The sequence below is a fragment of the Acinonyx jubatus genome, chromosome A2 (assembly GCF_027475565.1).
Source record: "Acinonyx jubatus isolate Ajub_Pintada_27869175 chromosome A2, VMU_Ajub_asm_v1.0, whole genome shotgun sequence".
In the NCBI taxonomy this organism is placed as follows: domain Eukaryota; kingdom Metazoa; phylum Chordata; class Mammalia; order Carnivora; family Felidae; genus Acinonyx; species Acinonyx jubatus.
Window position 1 is genome coordinate 165,000,983 of NC_069383.1, and position 21,140 is coordinate 165,022,122.

General features: G+C 67.4%; 2 protein-coding genes across 4 annotated transcripts; both read right to left on the bottom strand.

The window, feature by feature from the left end:
* Positions 1 to 286: 286 nt before the first annotated feature.
* On the bottom strand, positions 287 to 13,049 carry EFNA2 (ephrin A2). Of its 2 annotated transcripts, XM_053220241.1 has the most exons (4): positions 12,882 to 13,049; positions 3,457 to 3,770; positions 1,181 to 1,246; positions 287 to 615 (listed from the first exon to the last, which is right to left on the bottom strand). In XM_053220241.1, exons 1-4 carry the CDS (start codon positions 13,022 to 13,024, stop codon positions 494 to 496), a joined length of 645 nt encoding a protein of 214 aa, XP_053076216.1. In that variant the 5' UTR covers positions 13,025 to 13,049; the 3' UTR covers positions 287 to 493. The 2 variants fall into 2 exon arrangements, with proteins under 2 accessions (XP_053076216.1, XP_026905292.1); XM_027049491.2 differs by lacking the exons at positions 3,457 to 3,770; positions 12,882 to 13,049 and adding an exon at positions 1,658 to 3,302.
* Positions 13,050 to 18,333: 5,284 nt separating this feature from the next.
* FAM174C (family with sequence similarity 174 member C) lies at positions 18,334 to 20,960 on the bottom strand. Of its 2 annotated transcripts, XM_027049497.2 has the most exons (4): positions 20,438 to 20,960; positions 19,388 to 19,504; positions 19,110 to 19,224; positions 18,334 to 18,755 (listed from the first exon to the last, which is right to left on the bottom strand). In XM_027049497.2, exons 1-4 carry the CDS (start codon positions 20,752 to 20,754, stop codon positions 18,648 to 18,650), a joined length of 657 nt encoding a protein of 218 aa, XP_026905298.2. In that variant the 5' UTR covers positions 20,755 to 20,960; the 3' UTR covers positions 18,334 to 18,647. The 2 variants fall into 2 exon arrangements, with proteins under 2 accessions (XP_026905298.2, XP_026905299.2); XM_027049498.2 differs by lacking the exon at positions 19,110 to 19,224 and having other exon boundaries at positions 20,438 to 20,940.
* Between the last annotated feature and the right edge of the window lie 180 nt (positions 20,961 to 21,140).

Consider the following 21,140-nt stretch of genomic DNA (forward strand, 5'->3'; position numbering starts at 1 on the left):
GGGGGGGGTCTGAGGTGGGCTCTGATTCCTGGGCCGGAATTAGGGGCACGCATCCCCGGCCCCTTCCGTCTCAGACCGGCCTGTCCCAGGGTACCTGGAGGGTCGACCAGACCAGGGGTCTCCCGATCCCCGTGCCCCGGGGGGGCCAGGGACCCACGCAGCATCCACTCTGTCTCCTTCCCAAAGTTACCGGCAACAGCAAGGAATAAATTAAATTAAAAACTCAAGTCTTTCTGATTCCGCCGTAAAAGAAAAGCCCTAGTGAGAGGTTCTTGGGCTCTCCGGCACCCTGGAAGGAATGGCTTGGCCGGGAGGCTGGACAGACACCCGGCCTCTCAGGCATCAGGGCCTTTAGCCGCGCCCCCCAGGGCTGGCCCTGGGGCGGTGGACAGCCCCCCCCCCCCCCCCCCCCCCGCCTGGCAGGGCAGCACCAGTCGTGGGAGAAACGGAGTCTCTAGCTGGTCTCTCGGCGGGGCATCCAGGTGGGCCGGGACTAGGAGCCCAGGAGGGTCCACAGCACAGGGACAGTGCTGAGGACCAGCTGGCAGGCGCCCAAGCCACTGCACGAGTTATTGCTGGTGAAGATGGGCTCCGGGGCCTCGTACAGGGTCTCGTCTGGGGGGACACGGAGACAGGATGGTCAGCAGGTGGCCCCCCTCCCCACGGGGCTGCACCCCCACACCCACATTCTGCCTCAGCTGTCCCTCCCCGACCCGGAGATTTCTGTCCATCTCGGTCGGGGCTGTGCCTTTTGTGCAGAGCATGGCAAACAGCAGGTGCCAAATGCGTGTCCGGCGCCTGGGTGAAGTCTCAAGGCTGCGGAGACCCCCCCCTTCTCTGCGTGTGGCTTTGATGTTTCAAGAGCTCAGAACGTGGGCCCTTTGGCCTATCTTGGGGCACCTTCCTGGTGTTCACTCTTGGATGAAAGGAGCTACGGCCTCAGCAGAGGGCCCGGTCACGGACTTCACCCTCAGTCCCGAAGGTCTGAAATGCCGTCCTCGTTCACACGTGAGGAAACTGAGGCTCGGGGTCAGGAGCCGCCCCTGCCATTGCTGAGGTTGAGGGACTCCCCGGGCTGTGTTGGGACCACCCCCTGGCTCTGCCGAGCCCTCCGTGGGCTCTGTGGGCTCAGGACACAAGGGTGGGGGATGAAACCCTGCACGATGCCCTGAGCACTTACTGGTTGGCCGCACGTAAACCTTCAGCCTCAGGCAGGGTCGGTCCACAGCATTGGGCGGTGTGGCAGCTGGAAGAGAGGGGGATGGGGGTTGTGGAGTAGGGGGCTCTCAGTGCCAGAGACCTCCTGGGGCTACATCCCCTTCCCCACGCTGGTAACTCGACCCTGACCCAAGGCTACGGGAGGTTCTGCCCATAAAACTCCTAACCACACCTCAAAGCCCTAGACACAATGCCCTCTATTTCCCAGAAGTCCTCCCGCATACTTCCCCTGCCCCTCCCTTTGCTGAACCCCGACCCCAGAGACTGGGGGTGCCTGTGTCTCGTTCCACGTCACCCCAAGGCAGCACAGAGCAAAGTTCGAAGGTGTTGAATAAAAATGTTTTTAACCAGTCAGAACAACAACAACAAAAAAATCAGTGTAACCAAATGACCGATCTGGGATCGAATACCTGCTCCCTGGTGTCTGTGGGCAACTCACCCCCTATCTGGGCCTCGTGCGTCGCACAGTAAGTGCTCTGGAAATGATTACTTCCATCTGGGAGCTCACAGAAGCCAGTCACCCCTGGGAGACAGGCTATGCGCCCACCTCGCGCAGAGAGGGACGCACCCTGCTGGAGGTCACAGGGAGGCCGAGGCGTTAGGTCCCCACGCCTCCAATTCCACCTTTCCTGCTCCCTGCCTCTCGGCCCACACGGCCCACGGAAGCTCCCGGAGGGGCCGGGGTCACACCATAGCAGTGAGTCATGCGGGAGGCGGCCTGGGGACCAGGGTAGGGAGGGGAAGGAGGCCTGAAGCCCAGTGGGGGCCACGGGGGTTCGCGTGTGACAACGGCACGGGCACACCCCCCCCCCCACCCCGTGTGCACGACCCGGCACACGGACACGCTCAGGCCTGTCCCCCTGTCCTCCTGGTGGCCACTGCCTCTGCCCGCCCCCCAGAAGCCCCTCACGCTGGAAGATGAAGACAAAAAAGCATGTAATAAAAATAACATTCGTCATAGAGTAATGACGATAATTATCTTTACGAAACTCCCGTCCTGGAAAGAAAAATGTAATTTTTTTATATTACGAGGACTTAATTTAAACACCTTCTCCCTTCCTCCACCCGCTTCTTCCTTGAATTAAAAGGAAAAAAAATCCAAGTAGAGCAGAAAGAACGAAGCCTCACAGAGTTTAATGTGACGCAGCGGGAAGGAGGGTAGCGAGGGGCTGCGTCTCCCCACGGCCCCAGGGGCAGACCCCGCGCCCCACCTGGCTCCCTGCGGGCCCCCACGAGGCCGGCCGAGAGATGGGGATCTCCGTGCCCCTCAGGGTCTCAGTGGCTCTGCAGAGGCATCAGCCCCACACCAACGCGGGCTCCCCGATGCCCCCATGCCGGTGGGGACAATGCCTACACTCCCGTGTTCCTGGCTAAGTCCCTGCAGAGTAACGGGCTGCCAAGGGCACAGCAGCGTCCTGTCCCCAGACCCTGCCATTGGCACTTTAGGGGGAGGAAGAAGGATGCCCCTGGAATCCCTCCCCCCTCCCATGTGCAGCAGAGCCAGGGACAGCCTCCCTCAGCCCCGCCCACTCGCCGCGGGGCTGTGCCTGAGGGTCCCCAAGCCCTGAAAAGCAGCTCCTCCCACAGTCCGCGGGGAATCTTGGGCCAGGTGCGCCTGGTGGGGGGAGATGGTGGGGGAGGGTGGCCGGGAGGGCCTGGGAGCTCCCTGCCCAAGCCAGGGTGTGATGGGCAGAACCCGAGCTCTGCCTTCGCCCCTGGCTTTGACCACGCTCCCCTCCCCCACCAGAGTCCCTACACCCATTTGGGGGGGGGGGAGGGGCAGTGACCACCCCTGATCTCAGTGCCCGCAAGTTGATGGTGGAGCCATCCGCTCCCCCAGCCCAAAGGCCCAGTGGCTTGATCCAGAGACAGGTCACAGAGGGGCATCTGCGGGTTTGTGACCTCAGCCCCACTCTGAGCCTCAGTTTCCCCATCTGAAAATGGGAACTCTAGATAGTGGGGCCTCTGGGGCTTGCCAGAAGGATGATTCCATTCAAGCGCTTGACCCGGGAGACACAGAGGCCAAGGCTGGCCCAGACCCCATCTCCCCATACCAGGACTCTGCTGCCCCCCAACCCCTGTGCCCCCCGCTCTCCCCCCCTTCCACGCTGCCACACTGCCACATTGTCTCCATCTCCTCCTGCTCCCCCCACGTGCTGCTCCTCAGACCCCACCCCCCATGCACCCCTGGCCCCCCTCCTGCACCCCCCCCCCGCACCCCCGCGCCCCCGCACTCACAGATGTAGTAGTACTCATGGCCCGGACGGAACTCGAAGCCGAGGGAGAAGGGCGTGAAGAGCTGGAACTTCTCCGAGAACTTGAGCGGCCCCCCGGGCGCCGCGGGCCGGTTGCACTCCCAGCGCTTGAAGCCGCGCTGCCGGTGGTCGCAGGACGCGTGGCCCTCGCCGTTGACCATGTACAGCACGTAGTGCTCCATGCGCTCGGCCGGCGGCAGCGGCGCCCCGTAGTGCGGGCAGTAGATGTCCAGGTAGTCGTTGATGCTGACCTCCACCGTGTAGCCCCCGCCGTCGTCCGCCGCGCCCGCGTGGAACCTGGGCCCCGCGGTCCGCGCGGGGAGGCCGGGGGGGGGGGGGGCGGGGAGCACGAGGGCCGCTGGGTCAGCGCGGGCGGTTGCGGGACGGGACGGGGGCGGGGCCGGCGCGGGGGACCCGGGAGAAGCTCCGGGGCGCGGGCCCACGTGCCCCACCCCCACCCCCCTCCCCCCAGGCCGCCCCCGAGCCTCCCGCCCGCCACCAGGCGGGCGTCGGGGGAGGAGGGGCGGTCGCCTCGCCGGGCATTCTGGGTAACCGCAGGCAACGGAGCAGGTGCGGAGCCCCCGGGGCCCAGCCTCCCTCGCGTAGGCGGCGCGTCCGGGCCCTTCCGTGACGGGGCCGGCACGAGCTGCCCCCGCTGCCCGTCACGAAGTCCCTCTCCAAATAAACGTTACTGCTTGACTGCCACGTCCCCTCCTCCAGGCAGTCCCCAGGCTGCCCACCACAGGCAGCCGCCGTGGCTTTTCCTCGGCAGATCTGACTGCCAAGGCGGCACAGGTGGGTGGGGCCTGGAGCTGGGTGTTCTGGACCCCTCTCCTAGCGTCAGTTTCCTTGCGGGGGGGGGGGGCAGGGTTTGGCGGGAAGGTCGCCCCAGCCCGGCTCAGAGGTGCTCTGGGTCCCGCCCCCAGCCTCAACTCCTTACCTCCCGTGTGACCCCAGCAAGTCCGGGGATCTGCCTCCAGGGCCTCTGCGACTTGACAACTGCCCCCCCAACCTCCCGGTCACCTCACCAGGTTCCCCCACCCCTGCCGCCTCCGCCCCTCAGCCCCGCTTCCCAGCCTTTGCCCTGGAGGTCCCAACTGTCAGGCAGCCTGTGCACGCAGCCTTGGGGAGCCCCCCCAGACCCAACTTCGTCTGGCGAGGATGGAGGTCAGCTCTCCCCACCATCACCGCCTCAGGCCACAGCGACAGGAGCCCTTAGATCTCCCGGACGCGGTCTCCTGGGTCCCTGTCATGTAAACGCAGCCTGGACCGAGGAGGGACAAGGGGGCCTCCGGAGAGGAGCTTTATTAGCACATAAAAGGCCTAAAAGCAGAGGAGGGGTGGGAAGCCCCTTCTCCCTCTCCGTACAGGCATGGAAACTGAGGCCCAGTGAGGGTCGACAGCAGAAGGGGCCCAGGCTGCTTGGACCCCAGCTTGGCCACGCCACGCCACGCCTCTGTGGCCCAGTCCGCGGGAGGGAGCCGAGGTGCGGCCCCCATGCCGGGCAACTGAGGCGGGGGCAGGATTATCAGCCGGCATTGGCTGCCCCCCTGCAGCCCAGAGGCTCTGCGCCAGGTCGGGGCGGCTCCGGGGACCCCAGAGTGGGGAGTGAGGCAGCGGGAGACCTTGCTCACTCGTGCCTCAGTTTCCCAACCTGACACAGGAGATCTCGTGGGGATGTCAAGTCTGCGGCTGAGGCGCAGACTCCCGAGAATTCCAGCTCGGAGAGTCGGAGGGAGCAGACTCACCTCCAGCCCTTCCCTGCTCTCGGACCGCCCAGGAATGGGGAGCTCTGCCCACCCCCACAGAAGTGGGATGCTGTTTGCAGATTCAGTGAATACAGCAGAGAGACTCGGGGAGTGGAGGTCAGTTGGGGGCTGCAGATAGTTCTGTGTTCAGGCTCGGGCTTGCACCCAGCTAGGTCTTGTGGTTCATTCTCGTCTCAAAGCCTGTTTCCAACTCTGTACAGTGGGAACAGTCCTTGAGAACGCCACTCGTGTACATAGCAGGCCCTGCACAGAGGCAGGGCAGCCCAAAGTCAGGCTGGGACAGGGTCAGGGTCAGGCTCACAGCAGGGTCAGGCTGGGACCAGGGTCAGGCTAGGTCAGGGTCAGGGCCAGGGTCAGGCTCAAAGCACGGTCAGGGTCAGGCTCATACCAGGGCCAGGCCGGGACAGGATCAGGCTGGAGCAGGGTCAGGGTCAGGCTGGGACAGGGACAGGGTCAGGCTGGAGCAGAGTCAGGGTCAGGCTGGGGCAGGGCCAGGCTGAGATAGGGGCAGGGTCAGGCTTGGACAAGGTCAGGATCAGGCTGGGATAGGGACAGGGTCAGGCTCACAGCAGGGTGAGGCTGGGACCAGGGTCAGGCTCAAAGCAGGGTCAGGGTCAGGCTGGGACAGGGACAGGGTCAGGCTGGGGTAGGGTCAGGCTGGAGCAGAGTCAGGGTCAGGCTCACAGCAGGGTCAGGCTGGGACCAGGGTCAGGCTCACAGCAAGGCCAGGGTCAGGCTGGGACAGGGACAGGGTCAGGCTGGGGTAGGGTCAGGCTGGAGCAGAGGCAGGGTCAGGCTGGGGCAGGGTTAGGCAGCGACCCTGCCCATATGTTGGGCTGCCCCTCGGCTGGCCAAGCACGGGTGTCTCATGGACTGGCTGTGTTCTCTGGCCGCTTGGGCGAGATCGATGCAAAAGCCACTCCAGGCTTTTTCAAAAGTCGTTTTCGCTCCTTCCCAGCCCATTGAAAGCCCCATTGATCAGCCAGTCGATGACAGCCGTGGCCAAGCGCCTGCCAGGACCACCCAGGCCCGGCCTGCAGGGGAGGGGGAGGTGGGGAAACGACGGTGTGGGGGAGGGGGGTACAGGACCGGCCCCGGTGCTGACCCCGGCCCCCTCTGGTCCTCAGTTTCCCCTCTCCTCACTGGCCTCTGCTGCAGGGATGTATGCTCGGCCTGAAAGGGAAGAGCTCAGCTCTCTGCGGAGCCTCGCAAGACGAATGGACTCGAGGGTGGGGCTGCCGGGGCATCGCCGACTCCCCACCCCACCCCTGCCCGTGCTTCTCCATGGTGCCTGCCTCCCCTGCACTGGACCAACGTCGCTCTCCTCTCCCGTTTAATCTCCCGAAAAACGTCCGAAAGCGAGGCTGCTTTGCTGGCTCAGAGGCTGGATGTGTGGGCCCCGCCAGGCGGGCCAGGCTCCTGGCCTCCCCAAATCCGGGGCTCGCTTTTCTGAGCGTAAATCAGACCCACTGACTCACTGACTCAGAGCTCCCCCATCACTCAGAATAAAACCCACGGTCCTGCCGGGTCACGGGGCCCGTATGGCCTCACTGTTCCCACCCAAGTCGTCCTCCAACTGCCCCCAGCTCACTCCTTCCAGCCACACCAGCCTTCTGGCTGCTCCGGTTCCCACCCCAGGGCCTTTGCATGTGCTCCTCTGCCCAGCCTGCTCTCTCCCGCCTCCTCCACCTCATCACGTATCTCATTCCAACATCATCATATTTTTACCCTTACACAGTCTGCTGTCCGCCCCCCCCCCCCCCCCGCCCCGGACCCTGGGGGCCAGCCTCCTCCTCCGCCCCTTTCCCTCACCGCCGGCACAGGCCTCGTGCACAGTGCCTCCACACGTTTGTTGATCAAACAAAGGCCAAAGATTCAAGGTCTTTGAGGTGCCGGAGTCACAGGGAGCAGACAGTGACCCACACATGGAGTGAGGACCCCCAGCAGGTGCGTCCCAGAAGAAGCCCCCACCCCTCCAGCTCTAGCTGCCTAAGCGGACCATTGTTTTCCCCTCCCCGGCTCTAAAATAGCGATGGCCTTGCTGCGTGGCCATTTCCCGGTTCCAAGTTGGCGGGCAAACCAGGGGCGGGCGCCTGGCCCCTACTCAGGGTGGCGCCTGTGCGGGGGAAGGGCCCAACCCCAAAACCAAGCCGGTGCAAGCGAGACAAAGCTTTCATTTTCTCCATTAGTGAGGAAGCCTGATATGCAAATGCTCCATGGGAGCAACAGAGAGAGATAAAAACTCTCACTAAGGGGTTAATGACTGACTTGGGACAGGTTCCCAGACAGAGGGCTCCTGAGGCTTTCAGACATACGGCCCTTCCCCTCCCGTGCCACACCTTCACCCCCACTCTCGTTCACCCTGCCGGCTGCCTGCCAACGTGCACTCCTGCAGGCAGCCCTCCCAGCCCCTGGCGGACCCGACCCTGCCCGCCAAACCCACCCCTACCCCGCAGCCGCCCCCCGCCCCCCCCCCCCCCCCCCCGCTCGGCTAATTAGCTCCAATCGGGCCATTGTCAAGTCATTAGACGCTAATAGCAAAGCAACTAATTAGGAGTCTCGCCCAAAATGGGAGTGGGGAGGGCTGTGCCACCCCCCCCCAGACTAGAAGTTGAGGCAGGGGTGAGGCGCCAGCAAGCTGAAGCCCACCCCACCCTGCCAGCTGCACTTGGGACCAGCTCCCTGGTCTGAACCCAGTCAGGCTGCCTAGTGACTAAGACCCCAGGGAAGGACACACCCAGGCGGGCCCTGGGTGGGCAGCAGGGTCCCGAGGCCCAGGCCGGGGCAGGGTCAGCCCCTCCCCACCGCCATCCCCGGCGAGACCCAAGACCTCGGCACGCACCCCCAGCTTTCTGAGGGGTAGAGAAGACATTCCCCCACCTGAGGCCTGGCCACCTTCCTTCTGCTGTGGCGAGGCGTGGGGTAGGGGGGGGAGCTCCGGTGCTGGGGGGATCCTCAGAGAAACCGGGGCCCCCAGGTGGTGCGGGGTCAGCCTCGGGGAGGGTGTGTGCGGAGGGGGTGGGTAACTGAAGCAACGACCCGACCCCGGAGCTGAAGCCAGAGGTCAGCCCCGCCTCTGGGCCCCGGGGTCAGCAGCACACAGGACGTGGCTGTCCTGGACCCCCCCCGCCCCCACCCCCCAGTGTCCTTAGCCGGCCTTGGACGCAGCAGCCTCTAGGACTGGGGACAGCCCGACCGGCCCGCCTTCCCCGGAGCCATGGGTGAGTCACTGTCTCCGGGTCCATGAAAGGGAGGCATAACGGGGTGGGCAGATCGGACGGGTGCATGGCTGTGGCTGGGCCGGCCGAGGGGGCAACTTGGCTCGTGTAGTGAGCGGAGCCGCTTGAAACCAAAATCCCCAGGTCCGACAGGGCGACCAAGGCGTGGCGGCCGAGCCCCCAGGGCGCAAGAGAGCAGGCGTGGGGGCGAGACCCCGGTCAGGGCTGGCCTGCCAAAGTGTGGCTGAGGTGGGGACCGAGCTGTGCCGGTGCACCTAGCTGTCATCCGTGTGGAGGCACAGACGTGGCACGGGGTCTGGGGCTGTGGGGGGGCACAGCTGAGCCCTCCCCCTGGACCCATCTCCAAAGGAGAGAAGTCCCCCCAAAGCCACGCCACGGGGCAAGGCTGGCCGCGTCTCCCGCTCCTGAGGTTAAGGAGAGGGGTGCGGGCCTGGCTTAGGCCGATGGAAGGAAACGGCCGGGCCCTCAGAAACACCGCCCCCCAGACCCCCTGAACGCATGTGCTGCCCCAAGAACCACGTCCACGGGTGACCCCGAGGGGCCCGCAGACCTCACGGAGACGTCTGGGGGGGCCCGGGGGTCAGAGCTGCCAGAGCCAACGCGGGCACAGCGCCCCAAGGGGAGGCACCGAGGCTGGGGACCGGGAAGGCCCGGCTGCCCATCAGACCCAGAGGCAGCCCCAGACAGAAGTTGCCCAGGCCCGCGGTGGGGGGGTGGGGGGGTGGGGGGGGTGGGGGGGGCGGCCCTCAGAACCGCCCCCCCCACCCCCCTCCGCTGTTTCTCGCCCTGTCCTTCGGGCTGGACCGTCGCCGTCGGTGCAGATTTGGGGTCCAGCCCCAGAAGCCCCTGTGTTCACCCGCAGGAGCTGCCTCGGTTTCCCTCTCTGTCGGGGACCTCTGAGCCCCTGGGGTCACGCCGGGGCCACAAAGGCCCTGCCACCGTCTGCTGACCGCCACACCTGTCGGCCCCCACTTACGGAGACGCGGAGGCTCCGGCGGCCAAGCCGCCTGCCTGAGCTCGTGCCCGGGCTCCCCGCGGCACCCCCGGGCCCCACCCTCGGGCCCCGGGTGCCCAGACCCAAGCGGTCTCGCCCTCCAAGCTCTGAAAGCCAGGCAGACTGACCTCTCTCGAACAAAACCAAAAACCCTCGTACAGCAAAATATGGCATCACCCGCGCAAAGCCACTTCTCCCCAGGCCGCGGGCAGGGCTGCAGCGCCACGGGGAGCAGGGAGGCCCGACGCCTCCACCCTGGGAAAGACCCTCTCCGGTCGCCATTTTCCTATCTGCACCCGCACACGCGGAAGCACACGCAACCCCCTTCGAACGCTCCCGCGGCCCCGAGCCGCCGGGTGCGGGTGGGTTCCGGGCCCACAGCCCCCGCCCGCATCGACACCACGCACACGTGCAGGCCCGCGCTCGCCACTCGGGTGGGGGACTCGGGGACAGCGGGCGCCCTGCACAGTCCTCCGGCGAGGACCCACCCGGCTCGAGGAGGGGACAGAGGAGGACAGCCAGCCGGGCCGCCATCGCCGGAACCATCCGCCCCCTCACCGGGGGCCCTGGGACGGCCGGGGCCGGGCCGCACGCGCAGCCACACGCGTGCACTCCGCTCACAGATGTGCTAAAGACACACGTGTGCGCCCCCCCCCCCCCCGCGCGCGCGCGCGCACACACACACACACACAGCCCCCCCCCCCCGGTGCAGACACGCACGCGCAGACGGGCACGCGCATTCCACGCGCAGACGCGCCGTGCGAACACGTGCACGCACTCTGGCACAATCACGCACACGCGTGTGCAAACATGCCAGAGCCGGGAGGCACATGCGTCACCCTGCCACGCAGGCGTGTGTGTGAGTGACCCCTGCACGCCGCGGGAAAAAGCACGCGAGTGCACGCGGCGACACAGGCGGAGACACGGAAGCCTGAGCCGGAGGCGCACCGACCTTCCGCACACAGCACGAGCCCCCCGCGGCTGCACACGCGGCCCCGCCGGAGGGCCCAGCCCCACTCGGCCGCGGACAGGTGCAAGGACCAGGGAGGAGCCCGCGCGCGGCCGGCCTGCGGGGGCGACCCGCCTGCGGGTGGCTGACCTGGACGGCAGGGCCCCACCCTGCCGCGGCGGTGACGGTGGGTGCGGGGCTCGCTCGGCCACGTCCACCAGCCGCGTGTGCGCAGGAAACGCGCTGCGCGGCAGGAGGATGTGACTGGGAAAACAGAACCACATACTTATTACCTTGGTGCAGGTACGAGGCCGGGTGGGCACGCGTGGCCGGCCTCACCGCGGCACTGCCTGTCCGTTCCCCACGTGAGCACACCCGTCCCTCCAGCTCCTGCACGACTGCCTGTCCCCCCACCCAAGTGTGCCCAGCCCTCACTCTGACCCCTTCCCTGCTGTGCCTTTTATGTGCGCCCCTTCTCTTGGGCAACCCCCCCCATCTCCTCCACCTGCCGCCGCACTGATCCGTTGGTAACCCAGCCGGGTCTCTCATCTCTACCCGCGGGACTGCCGCCAGCTCCAGGCCTACTCGCGGGCCCTGCACCTCTGCCCTGGGCAGCCGCCTCTGGGGAAATCACCATTCCTGGGTGCCCTTGGACCCGAGGCTCGACACCACCCCTCCTCCCGTGTCCGACACGCACCCTGTCACCGGCTGCAGGTTCCAGGCCAGCCGGCCCCGGGCAGCGAACCTCCCGAGAGGTCCCTGGGCCACCGAGGCCCTCGGGCAGCTGGTCGGAACAGGACTGTCAGGTCAGCAGCAGGAGGCGCTCGGGTGTGAGGCCAGAGCCAGGCCCCTGGGGCTGCCTCGTCCCCCCGGCCGGGATCCTGTCCACAGCCCTGTGGCAGGTGGGGCGGCAGGCAGCCCCAACCACCCCCTTCCCGTCCCCATTCGAGGCTCCTCGTGTGTTTGGCGTTTGCTAGAACAAAGGACAGGCCATGCCTGGGACGGAGATTCCAAAGCTGAAACCAAAAACTTGGGCCGGGGAGGCGCTGCCCGCTGGGCTCCCCCGCTCGGCCGCAGGGAAGAGCCTTAATCAAACCCACATGTGACCAGCAGGGCAAGGCGGCCAGGGAACCCGCTCCGCGGTGGCCTGACTGTCCCTGTGCAGCCCGGGGTCTCTGCCCTCAGCCCTGGGGCCCAACCCCACAGCTGAGCAACTGAGGGGGGCGTCTGGGTGCGCTCCCTGCCCCCCACGGCAGGACAGTGGCTACCCTTGTCCCAGAGCCTGCCTCAAAGATGGCCCTTTATGCAACTTTCTGCCCGACAGTAACGGGATGGCAGAGGACAGTGAGGGTGTCTTGACCGGCACTTGAAAGGGAGAGAAAGTGACCAGTGGCAGAGGGACAGGAAGCAGAGAGGCTGGCCTCCTCACTCCCATGCGCAGCCCAGCCGGCCCTGGGAATGCCGTGGGAGCCTGGGTGCTGGGGCTGACCCCTCGGAGTGCTGAGCTCCAAACCCCATCTCCCGTGGGCCCCCCGGCCTTGGAGAGCCGGCGATGGCCCAGAGGCTTCTGCCGATGTCCAGGTCATGGTCAGTTACCAGCAAACTTTTCTCAGTCGGATTAGCCAGGATTCCGGCTGCCCCCCAAATTGCACTTAGCGCTGGGCGCCGAAGGGGTTGTGCGGGCGGGCAGGACACCGCAGCCAGGCGTAGCAGGCTGGGCACGAGGCCACCTGGGTCCCCACCTCCGCTCCTCTCCCCTCACCGTGACCTTGAGCCAGCCACGCATGCATTCTGTGCCTCAGTTTCCCCATCAGCACCAGGAGGACGGGAGAGGATGCCGCCGGGCCAAGACTCCCAGGACCGCTCCTGGGTGCCTCAGTCTCCCCACCTCTACAAAGCTAGGACCTTGGGCTCCCTGGAGCGAAGACGGTCCTGGTTTGGTAGGGAGGAACAGATCAACTGCCCCGAGTTCACGTGGGGACCCACCCGCAGGACGCGCCCACGGACCCCTTGCCCCGGGGGGAGGGGGAGGCCGCGGTCCCCCACCCGGCACAGTTCAGCGATGAGGTTCCCCGGGGGATCTCCACGAACTCCGACGCCGGCAGGCGTCCCCGGAGAGGCCCCAGGATGGGGGACCCCCAAGTCCGGGAAAGGAACTCGGGGCCGCCCAGCTTCGGAGGGTCCCCCCGAACTCCGGGGGCTGGCGGCGCTCTGGGCGCGCAGGGCGTCCGCTGGGGCGCCCTGCGCGTGTGCGGGGGGGAGGATGCACGAGGAGCGGGAGCGCCCCGAACTCCGGGGCGCCGGAACTCCCTGGGGGCTCCCGCCGGCGCCCCCCGCCCCCGCCCCCGCGGCGGAGCGCGCTCGGGGGCCGCCCAGAGCCCGGGGCGCGGAGGCCCGGCCGGGGCGGGGGGCGCCCGGGGCCCCCGGCGCCGCCTCCCCGCGCGCGGCCGCGCTCACCTGGGGTTGCTGCGGTTCCAGTAGACGGCGTAGCGGTCCGAGTTGGCGCGGGCGGCGTCCTCGGCGCGCGCGAAGGGCGGCGGCGGCGGCAGCGGCAGCAGCAGCAGCAGCAGCGGCAGCAGCGGGCGCTGCGCGGGCGCCATGGCCCCGGTCCGGCCGCCGCGCTCGCCTGGCCGCCGCCTGCCAGCGGTCTCCGCCTCCTCCGCCGCCGCCGCCGAGCGGGCGGGCTCGGGGCGGGCGGGAGGAGGGCGCGCCGGCGCTTGGAGATCCCCGGCCGCCCCCCCCCAGCCCGTGCGCGCGCGACCTCGGGCGCCGAGAAGGCAGGCGGCGGGCGGGCGGGGAGCCGGGGGTCCTCCCCGGGCGCCGGCCCCCCGGCCGCGCGGACTCTCGCAGCGCGGGCCGCCGCCGCAGCCGCCGGGGAGGGGCCGGGGCTCCGGCCTTTGTCCCGCCCGAGCGCCGGGAGGGCCGCGGGCGCCCCCTCCTGCCGTGCCCCGGCCATGCGGGGGCCGGGCGGGGGTGGGGGGATGGCCCCCCTCCTGCCTCCGCCGCGCCCACCCCACCCCCCACCCGGGGCCAGACCGTCCCCGACTCCTCCCTCGTCCCTCCCGGTGGGGCTGCCTGCCGTGGGCAGCCCTGGGGTCCTGCCCTCCCCCGGCCCCCCGGAGACGCCCAACTCCGGGGGGCCTCGAGCCACCACTACCGCCCCCATCATCCTCACAAGGGTCCCCTGCGCTCCTCTCCCTCAGGACAGCAAGGCGGTCTGTGGAGCCTGGCCCCCGGGACAGGAGGAGGCACAGAGAGGACTCACCCCCTCTCCGTCCCGCCATCATTCAGTCATTCCAACCCAGACCCCAAATCCTAACCTAGGCGAACTAACCAGCTTCATGCCTCCCTGTTCCTCCTGGGCAGGTGTTTTCGGCACGTGCTGGCCCGAGTCCAAAGGCTGGTCCACCACTGCCTCCCTGGGGGACCTCAGGGCAGTCACTTGTCCTCTGTGGGCCTCTGTTTCTTCTCCTGAGAAATGGAGCAAGAGTCTCTGCTTCAGCTCCTGAGCGTGGGGGGCACAGAACAGGTGCCCACTACACAAGGGATCTGCCCGAGCCACTCAGGGTGGGATCCAAGCCACCCAAGGTAGGATCCAGGCCAACAGCAGATGAAGTCCATACACAGATGAAATCCGACCCCGGAGCAAGACAGAGAAGGGCATCTGGGCACAGTGCACGGCTTCAGCGGAGGCCCAGAGTGGTCGCTCCTGGGGAGCTCACTGGGGGCCTGTTCCTTCGTTTTCCGGTCTTAGGCATGCCACAGCCTCTGTCACCAGACTCTGAGTTTATAGAGGTACTCTGTCACCAAGTGCTGGCTGGAAACTGCCAGTGGTGCCCAGCTGGGGTCCACCTCTCTGGACTTGTTTCACTTGCCCAGGCCTGGTGAGAGTGAGACCAGAGCCCTTGAACTAGAAGGTCCCCACGGGAGGGAGTGTTGCAGGTCCTCGTAACAGGAACCATTAGAGGCCAGAGACCGGCAAACTAACCTTCACCCCAGCAAAGTGGATGGGCCCACGCCAGCCACGTACCTCCAGGGTGTTGGGGGGCACACGCCACACGACGCCTGAGTTTCTCCCCCCCCACCCCTTCCCAACCTTGGCTCAGGCTGTGCCCTGAGAGTACCTCCCTTTTTTGTGCCATTCAAATTCTGATCATCCATCAAGGCCGGTCCCTCCTGTGCTGCCCCCCCCCCCCCGCCCCCGCCCCCGCCACGAGGAGGTTCTCGGTCCTCTGTCCCCTGGAGAACTCAGCCTGCCTGTCCTGGGTGTTGTGCTCTTACCTGACTGCGGGTACCCGAGTCCCAGGGCTGGCCCTTCAAATAGACTCTCCGGATACCCCTGGCGTGAGGGCCTGGGCTTCCAGCAACACAGGCCCAGCTCAGCCCAGGATGACGGGTCTGGCCCTTTGGAGAGCACAAGGGTGGTGATGGCCCCCAGTGAGGAAGTCCCCCTTGCACAGCTACGGAGGTGGAGCCACAAGCCCAGGGGCGCCAGCGGGCCTGGCCCAGCCCAGTGTCCTGCCTTCTGGAAGCTCCCACTGCTGTCCCACTTGATGGGACCTCACAGTTGGGGCTGGGGTCTCCTCTGTCAAAGCCAGCAGGACGTGAGCCTGCAGGGGGTAAGGGAAACAGAAAGGGCACACCACACAGGGAGGACGCCTCGGCAAGGCCCAGCAATGGGGCTGCTCATTTGCATGCAGGGGCCACCAAGGCAAGAGCCGCCACGCCACTGCCGCTGCCGGGCGGATTTGAGCTGAAGCTCTGTTTTCCTTCTGTTCTTGTCTCTCTCTCAAGGTCAGAGCCAGAGCAGGGACAGGAACAAAGGCGCGCGTCCCCCATTCAACCTCCCTGAGCCCGCCGGCGCTCCTGGAGGCGGGGCCCTGGGGAGGGGAGGGCAGGGCAGCTCCAAGGCCTGGCCCCAGGCAAGGTGGGGGTGGGGGCACAGGACCCGCTGCTCCAGGGGACTCCTGCCCCGCGGGGGGGCCACTGTGGGCACCTAGGAGGCCCTGTCCCCTCCCAGGGCCAGTGGCCACCCCAGCCTCCAGGCACAGCCAGTGTGTGTTGGGGGGGCGGGGTCAGCTGGGGCCAGGGGTCATTCTGGAGTAAGCTTCCTCTGGAGTCAAGGGTCAGAGATCAGGTTTACTCTGGGGACAGGGGTCAGTCTGGGGTTCAAGGCTCAGTGAAAGTCAGGGGTCATTCAGGGTCGGCTGTCAACCCTGGGCTCAGATCCAGGACAGGGTCTCCGATGGGGTCTGCCCTTGTCCACCCTGCTCTGCACTCTTGGGCTGGGGGATCTGCTCCAGACTTGGGGAGGGTCCTGCCAAGGCCAAGCTCAGACTTGGCTCCTAGCCTGTGTCTGTCACCCCTGGTCCAGCACCTGCTGCCTGCTGCTGGCCGACCCCTGGCCCGCAGGGCGAGTCCCCACGGCTTGGGGTCAGTGTCCGACACCCTTGCACCTTCAGAGGCCGCAGTGCCAGAGAAGAAGCTAAAACCGCGTGGCGGAAGTGTCTCACTAAATAACCAATGGGACCGAATGTACCTGCCGCTCCGGCTCTGGTGGTCTTCTGAGGCCCCACTCCTCCCCGCGCGGCAGGTGCAAAGAGTGGAGCCAGCAGAAGAGCCCCCCAGGTCCCAGGAAGACGCCCCGCCTTGACGGCTGACGCGGGCCCAGCTCCCACCTGTCCTTGTTTCCCAGGCGGGCGACTGAGGCCGGGGTCAGGCCGGGTCTCAAGCTGCACAGCAAGTCGTCAACCAGGAGCCCGAGACTCCAACCTGGCCGCTGGCCGCGTCCAGCATGTGTGGTGGCCTGCTGGGCAATCGAGGTACCGGGAGGGGCCGGGAGGGGCCTGGGCCGTGGGTCTGGACCCCCCGACCTGGCACAGGCTAGGGACCCGCTGCGGTGACCCCCGTGTGCGAACACGAGTGCATGTGCACGTTCTGTGTGCCTCCCACACGTGAGCGTCTGCACTGTGTACCGGACCTGCCTGTGAGCACAGGAAGCCCCTCCCGCGCTCGCCCGCGTGCACACAGGGGGCCCCCCTTTCATCCCGGGCTGACGGCCCCTCTCCTGGCTTTTAGCCGCTGAGAACTTCCTGCTAACAGTGCATTAACCTCAGCGGGCGGGGGCTGCCGGTTACTCGGCACTAACGCTGGGGGGGCGGGGGGGTCGCGGAGACCGCTGCTGACAGGCACGAGGGCCGGGAAGCGGGCAGCGCACCCACCCTGCCCGGACTGGGGTGGGCGCGCGGCGGCCGGGCTTGGGGCGGGGGACGGGGGACAGGCAGTGTGTTCCCAGCTCCGGATGGCAGAGCGCGGGGTCTCTCCTGACCTCATTAGAGTAATTAACGTGCCTTTTGAAGCTCGAAAAATCGCTCAGAGCTGTGGGAAGGGGGTGCAGATCACAGGGCGGGAGAGCCGGGGACGGTGTCTGCGTGCCTGTTAAAAGCGTGTCCCAGTGGGTCTGACGCAGGGAGACAGACGGAAACCAAGACCAAGTGAAAGAGACCACGCAGATGGAGAGAAACACAAAGGAGGTTCAGAGTCAGAGAAAGAAACGCAAGGACAAAAACAGAGAGACAGAGACGAGGGGAGAGACCCACGGTGGGGGGACACGTGGAGAAAGAGCCAGAGCCAGAAGGGCAGGGCGTGGGGGACATCTCTGGGGCCTGGCCTCATTTTTGCCACCTTCCCCAGAGGACCTGCTGGGCCCTCAGTGCGGGACCCTCCCAAAGAACAACATGGGAGGAGCAGTCAGGGAGGACTTCCTGGAGGCAGCAACTGGTCAGCACAGGAGAAGGGTGAAACGTGAGATTTGGAGTGTGGGAAGGCCAAGAGAGATGCCTAGGGAAGCAGACCAGGGACCTGAGCAGAACACCCCAGCTGGAGAGAAGGCTGGCCAGCTGACATGATGGAAATGGCTTCTCTACGCCCTGGCAGCAGGCAGGGATGCAGGCTTGGCGTGGTAGGGCGGGCCAGCTGGCCTGAGCGGTGGACGGGCCCAAGAGCCGACAGATCCCTAGTAAGCAGCAGGCTCAGTCCACGCCACCATGGACACGGGGACAAGGCAGGGCTCAGGATGAAGCAGGGGACACGGAGAACCCACCGGTACAACAGCTTGGTTCCACCTCCCTCCCACCCAACCCTCTGCGGGCCAGCAGGGGACGCCGGACGGCACGAGGCTGCCACCTGGTGGCGGCTCCTCACAACGACACGGCTGTGGCAGGTCTGGCCAATGGGCAGCCCCCGGGCGGGGCGGGGGAGACCTCAGGCTGGGCAGCCACTGGCCAGCCCCTCCCCTCTGACTCTCCACCACCAAACTGAAGAGGGTCGGGGTGTCAGGCCACAACTGGAATCCACCCAGAAAGAGCAGCTCTCGAGGAAAGACAAGGCCCAAAGCGAAACCCACCAAACTCCTCGCCGGGGGTGGGAACTCGGGTGCGTCAGAGCCTCCACAGGAGCCTGACGGCGGAAAGGGCACGGGAGGCACAGGGGTCCTGAGACTGCAGGATGCTCCGGCCCCATTCGCTACTGACGGCACTCCTTGGGAAACACCCCCGGAGGTGCTGGTGCCGTGAGCAGGGTCAGGTGGGGACACCAGAGGACGTGGCACTTGCAGGGCTCCGGGTTTAAGGTGGCACAGAGCAGGGAGCCCGAGCAAGGACTGTGACACGGGAACAGGAGTTCTCTCTGGGCCTTTACCCCAGCAGGTGAGCGCACGTCTCCCCCTTCTCTCCGTCTGCCTCGTAGGATTCCTCACTGGGCCTTCGGGCAGCTGGGGGCAAGTTCCAGAGAAGCCCAGCTTGGTCACAGGTGGGAGGTCGGAGACCCGGACGGAGCCCCGCTCTGTTGCCCACCCACCGCTTACGAATTAGCACCCAGGGTCGGGCCCCACGCACAGATGAGCGCCGGCCACAGAACCACCGCTGCCTTTACTGTCTCCAGCCCGGTGGGAAGATGCTTCCAGACAGGCCGCTCAGGCCGCCCGGCCCCCCCCCCACCCCCCCACCCCCCGGCAGGCTGCAGCTGGGGGCTGCCTCACCCCACAGAGGAGGGCGAACGGCACAAGTCACGGCCCCACCAGTCTCAAGGTCCTGTGTAAGGCCTCCAGGGCCTCTCTGCTTCCCACCCAGCATCCTCGACAGTCCTGTCTGGGCGAAGGGCCAAGGCGGCCTCGGGCAGAGTAGGCGAGCTAGGCAGGACCCACGCGAGTTCGCGGAGTCTGCGTCACAGCCGGCAGGCGGTCAGTGGGGCACGCCAGGCGCTGGGGAGCCAGTTCCGTCTCTTGTCCTCTCCACGGAGCTCCTGGCAACGCTGCCTCCCTGACCTGAGCATCTGGAAGGTGAAGGGGACAGGGTGAGACCCCACCTGCCTGGGGTGATGAGCAGAGGCCTCAGCTGTCTGGCCCCTCCACTCTGCTCCACCAAGAGCTACCTCCTCCAGCCTGTTGGGTGCTGCTGTCCTGCCCATGGGAGGGGGGGAGGGAGGGAGGGGTCCCCCACCCAGAGGAGTTCCCGGATCACACCAGTACCTCCCTCTGGGGCCTGGAAAACCAGAACCGTGCCCTGGTCTCTCGGCCTCTGTGTCTGTGGCCTGCACCCCCCACACACTGGGGTTGGACAGGCCCTCACGCCTGCTCAGGCACTGTTGCTACTGTGTGTCCAGGCCCCCCATCGTCTTGCGACCCACCCCGTCGGTAGCACCCTGGAGTTCATTCTCCACCCGACACACATCGCGGCCTTCGTGGTCAGGCCAAGGCCAAGAGCCAGCGCCCACCGATTCAAGCGCTGCAGCCTCTTCCCACCTTAAAGAAACGGCTAATGGGAGCTGGGAGTAGGTGTGCCCGGCCCCGGCCACACGACCTGAAACCAGAAGGCCAGCACCGGGATCGCATGGACCTCACAGGCTGGCAGCCCCCCTGGCTCTCCGACCGGGGCCCCTGCAGGCTCAGGGGAGGGCTGAGCTACCATCTCGGATGCCTCGTCTCAAAGACGATCTCCTCGTCGCTGTCCAGCGAAGCCATCTCCGTGGGGTCCTCGGTGTTGGCCAGAAGGCCGTACCTCTTCCGCTGTGGCTTCTTCAACCTGGAAGCAGACCCAGGCACGCTCAGCGGCCATCCTGGGCGTGGCTGACGCCCTACCCTGCCGCGGTCCGGAGTCCTCCTCGGCCAGACCCTCAATGCCCTGCTGTGAAACCTCCCGGCCTAAAGTGTGTGTCTCTTTCGCCTCGTAACCACCACCTACGTGAGCGACAGAAAACGGGACCCTCCCTGGGCAGCTCCCACGGCTGAGGCCCAGGGGCCAGGGACCCCGGGGGCAGGGCGGGACGTCTCAGAGAACAGAGAAGAGTGTGAGAACGCGGCCTCGCACCGACGAGACTTGAGGGTCGGCCAGAGACGCCATCAGAGCTGTCTCGGGCAGAAGGCCCGCTCCTGACCCCCCCAGCCCCGCCGCGGGAGAGGGAGGGGAGCCTTCCGCCGCGGACGCGTCCAGGGCCACGTACTCAGCGCAGTCACTGGAGGGCTGGCTGGGGCTCTCCGCGCACGGTCGGCTGTGCTGACAAAGGCCTCTGGAGGGGCAGCCCCGGAAGGGAGGCCGCACGGGGAAGCCCCTGGCGCGGGGGGCGCGGGGGGCGCGGGGAGGGAGACGGCCCTCCACTCTCCGGCGGCAGAACAGAGAAACCGCACGCGGCCAGCCCCACGACGACACAGCCGAGGCCTGCGCGGCCGGCCGGGGGGGAGGGGGGGGCAAGGACGCAAGGGGACAGACAAGGCCGCGGCCGGGGTCGCAAGCCCCGCTCGGGCGCCGAGGGACGCCCTCAACCTTGCGGCGCAGCAGCGCCCCCGCGTCCGGAGGCGGCGGGCTTGACGTCACCGCCGGGCCCCACCCACCCCGGCCACGTGACGGCCGCGCACCACGCCGGCGGCTCCGCCCCGTGGGGGCGGGGCTTCGCGGCCAACACGTGAGGCGCGAGGCGCACGCCGACTGGCCGCGCCGGGCGGCGTGCGCCTGACGCACCTGAACGCCCGGATGAGGAAGTAGAGCGCGGCCAGGCCGCTGAGGCCCGTGAGCACGTAGAAGGAGCGCAGCAGCGGCGAGCCCGGCGAGTCCAGCGGTCGCGAGTGCGTGCTGTTGTGCGGCGGGCCCGGCTGGCTCCCGTTCGTCACGGCGGGCGGTGGCGACAGCGTGGCCTGCACCGGGCGCGGCGACGGGGGCGCGGCCCCCTCGGCCCCGCACAGCAGCGCCGAGAGCAGCAGCGCCCGCAGCAGCAGCGGCAGGGGCAGGGGCGGCGGCGGCGGCGGCGGCGGCGGCTGCAGCAGCACGCGCGGCCCCATGGCCCGGCGGAAGCGGTGGCTGCGCCCCGCCCGCGCGAGCGATTGTCACTCACCGGCGTGGGGGCGGCCCCAGCCAATGGCTCGCGGGGGTGGGGCCTAGTTCTCGCGAGCGCCCCGCCCCCACCTCGCCTAACCCCGGCGGTCGTGGGCGTGGCCCACGGTGCCCAGCCCGGGCTGCGCGCGCACCTCCGGCTGCAGGCCCCGCCCCGGAGCCCACACCTCCTCCCGGGGGCAGCTTTCCCGAAGGCACGCTGGTGTCAAGGACCCTCGTGGGGGACGAAGCCGCGCTACGCAGGGCGGCCTGGCCCAGTGCTCTCCAGGCCCTCAGTCCCAGCCAGGGCCCCAGGAACTCCAGGGGCTCTCACTCTGGGAGGCACCAGAGGCTC